This window comes from Montipora foliosa, chromosome 14, assembly GCF_036669935.1.
Source record: "Montipora foliosa isolate CH-2021 chromosome 14, ASM3666993v2, whole genome shotgun sequence".
NCBI lineage: Eukaryota > Metazoa > Cnidaria > Anthozoa > Scleractinia > Acroporidae > Montipora > Montipora foliosa.
In genome coordinates, this window is record NC_090882.1 from 16,460,633 (window position 1) to 16,464,287 (window position 3,655).

Consider the following 3,655-nt stretch of genomic DNA (forward strand, 5'->3'; position numbering starts at 1 on the left):
GTATTTCTACTCCCCCCTGGATGGGATGCTAGTCCATCGCAGGGTTACCCCGAGTATTTTCGCCGGTACTCATTTATACACCTGGGTGGAGAGGCACCGTGAGAGTAAAGTGTCTTGCCCAAGAACACAACACAATGTCCCCAGCCAGGACCCGAACCCGGACCACTTGATCCGGAGTCGAGCACACTGACCATGAGGCCACTGCGCCTCCCAACAGCAAGAAGTAGAAGAGGTTATACTTCAAATCAAACATCTTCAGGAAGCACCTGGTTGACTACTGTATTTACAAAGGTGGTGGAGTTAAATTCAGGACCCACCATTTTAACCTTCATCATGAAGGCCCTTTAATTCTTTATTATATAAAGCCAGAAACCCATAAGGGTTGAAATGTGTAACGCACGTTTACAGCTTCTGAGTATTCAGTGCGAACTGATTGGTTGATTGTTTCAGTGCTAAGTACCATATTTGGAAACCCCTCGCTCTTGTTGTTCCAAATATGGTACTTAGCAAATTGAATATTCAGAAGCTTGTTTCCCAGCACACAAGGGGCCGTTACACGTTTCAACCCTTATGGGTTTCTGATAAAGCTAAATAGATTCCATATTGCTGTGCATCTGTTCAGTAATCAGTGACACCACAGGCGGCCCAAGCTCACGATGCGAGTAGTTTGCCACCGACATATACTATTACATAATGACTGAGTTTGATTACGCGAAATGTGACTCTTGCCATGCAGCATATTGAGGTGTTGAATTTTTGAAAGTTTGTATGGGGAAAAACGGTAATTGGCATTTCAGCCTAAATTTTGATATTTTTGCAATAAAAATGACTCTCCTCAATGTCGTGTTGTCTTTTCTATTGTCATCTCGCTTCTCAGCTCAATCCGAAGCTTTTTAAGTGAGTTATCGCTTTTTGTTTGTCATCTCTAGGAGACATTGAGGTGAGTCATTTTTATTGCAAAAATATCAAAATTTAGTCTGAAATGCCGATTACCGTTTTTCCCCATACAAACTTTCAAAAATTCTAACCGCTGTAACACAACACCTCCATGTGCTGCATGGCGAGAGTCACATTTCGCATAATCAAACTCTATCGTTATGTAATAGTAGATGTCGGTGGCAAACTACTGGCATCGTGAGCTTGGGCCACCTGTGACTGTACATGATATTAGGTTGTACAAAGTTTTCAGGCCTTTCACTTCTTTACCTTTTCTGTAATCAACTTTCAGCCTACAAGAAAACCTCTCTTGAGAAACCTATTCGTGTGTTTGTGCAGTTTCTGAAGGAACTTGAAAGTGAAAATAGCGAGAGACGAAAGAGTTTCATTGACGCTGAAGGTTGGTGTAAATATTTTTAATAGCTGCCTTGTGGGGAGATCTGTTAGGGTACATGTATTTGGTAATGAGAAAAAAAATGATTTGCACAGTGCTAATTCAAAATAATAATATTGTTAAATGTTGACCTTTTTTTGGTATGTCTTCAACTGTCTTTTCAAAGTGACAATGTTTGAAGCCATCTTAATGGATAATCCACTTGCCCAAGAGGTTCCTCCACTCACCTGGGTTTATTAGTAATTATTATTTATAGTTTGGTTGCTTGCCCAGTGGATGTGTAGTCAGAGAAAGTCTCTTTCCCAAGTGTGAAACCTACTTCTCCCGGATGCTTGCGCACTGTTTGCATCCAAAATCTTTTCAGAGATGCTAATTAACGAGTTTTGACAGATTGCATACATTCACTGCCACAGTGTCATGGCATGAGATAAAACATCCACTTTTTTCTACTATTTGATGACCACGACTTCAATATTTTGATTTTGATGTATTGCAATATTATTATGGTCAAAAACTCTTGCGACACTGTCAATAATGCAAGGAAAAATTACCTCAATTAAAGGTGTACCTTCCATGTATAATATCTTCATAGCAGCCTCAACACCCCAAATAATTTTAAAATCAACATTGTAAGGGGGAAGGAGAAGGTTGTGCTGTGTTGTCTTTGAAACAGCTTGTTCTTTATTGACTTCATTGTCCCACCAATTTTATCCAGGACTGTAGTCACAAGCATTCTTCGCAAATCTCACACTGAATTGTTTTTGAATGTCTTTGTGTTAGAGCGAGTTTCAATCAAGTGTTGTAAAACCAAAACCAAAGTAATTACTTTGGCCAATCAAAAAGGATGGAGATAATCCAGTAAACCAATCAAAAGTCTACGTAATTACACGTAGCCGACACAAACAGCAGGAAAATGAGCATGTGCAAGCCACAATTGGTTTTGGTTTGATTTCTGATTGGTTGAAAAAGTGGCACAATTACTTTGAACCAATCACTGCGTGAAGCAATGCAAAACCAAAGCAATTTGTTAATTACTTTCGACACTCAATTGAAATTCCCTCTATGCAATCCTTTTGCTTGGTGTTTGATGTACTACACACTGAGAAAGATATCTTTTGGAGACACTATGTTGATACACAACTTTTCCATTTGTCTTTTTTCAGAAAAGAAAATTGTATGGTGACTGGCATTAGATATCAATGAGAAACTTTAAACTTTGGGGTGTGAAAAGTAATAGACTTCTGTGAAATAAATACATCTTATTCGATGGTTTAACATATAATACACGCGGATATTTTGCGAGTTGCGTAGTATTTTTCTGAGCCCTGCAGGGGCGAGGAAAAATGCCAGCAATGAGCAAAATGTCCGCGAGTATTATATTACGTTAAACCATCGAATAAGAGATTTATTATTCCACTATGCAAAAAGGTGTTATTTGGCAAGAGTGTTTCTAAAAAAATGCATCATCTATCCTTCAGGGCCCGGTTGTTCAAAAGCCGATTAACGCTAATCCCAGATTAAAAATTAACACAGGAGTTTATTTCTCTTCTCCTAAATGCTGTTCAACGCTGATATTTGGCAAAACTTTACATTAGAAGAAGTCAATCTTGAAAAACAAAAGTAAATGAAAGAAATTTTCACCAAAAAGTTGAAAACATGAAACAAACGTTTACACTAATCCTGGATTAAGTTGATCGGCTTTCGAACAACCGGGCCCAGGGTGCTTGCGAACGATGTAAACGGCACAGAAAGCCAGCCAAATGTCCTTTATTTGATTGTATAAACAAAATGACGAGAGACAAGCGATAACAAGCTAAATTCTCGGGCTTTGTATCGTGTTGAAAACAATTTCGATCTTTGAAAACTCCAGTTCTGTTCTACAGTGTAATACCGTCTCATATTTTGCGCGTTCTCTTGACCAAATATGGTAAAATGACGTAATAGTGGAATAATTAAGTATAATAATTAAAGCAGACAACAAACAAAACTACCACAGCTGAAGTTATTGTTATCACAAATTTATTCAGGAGTAATAACCTAAAGAGGGCCATTGCTACAGGAAAATCCAAGGTTATTTATTACCAATGTGAGCTTTATAGTGCCATCAACACAATTAATGCTGATGAATGACAAATCCTTTTGGCATTGTATTAATATTGCTCTCAAGATTGGCTCGCTACCCAAACCAAAAACGAAAAAACTAAAGAACAGATAAAAATAGACCTTTTTAATGATGGCCAAATAAAAATATCCCTTTGCAAATAATGGTACTTATTATTCAACGCATTGTGACATTGTCCAAATATGGTCAGAGCGAGCTCAATA

At 38.0% G+C, this 3,655-nt stretch overlaps 1 protein-coding gene across 1 annotated transcript in view; it reads left to right on the forward strand.

Moving 5' to 3' along the window:
* Positions 1-2,854, forward strand: part of LOC137985673 (DNA primase small subunit-like) — an 11,236-nt gene extending 8,382 nt beyond the window's left edge. The window contains exons 12-13 of the mRNA XM_068833332.1: positions 1,229-1,336; positions 2,494-2,854. Of these exons, the coding sequence (XP_068689433.1) occupies positions 1,229-1,336; positions 2,494-2,513 (128 nt within the window). The 3' untranslated portion in view covers positions 2,514-2,854. The remainder of the gene's footprint in view (positions 1-1,228; positions 1,337-2,493) is intronic.
* Positions 2,855-3,655: the final 801 nt, after the last annotated feature.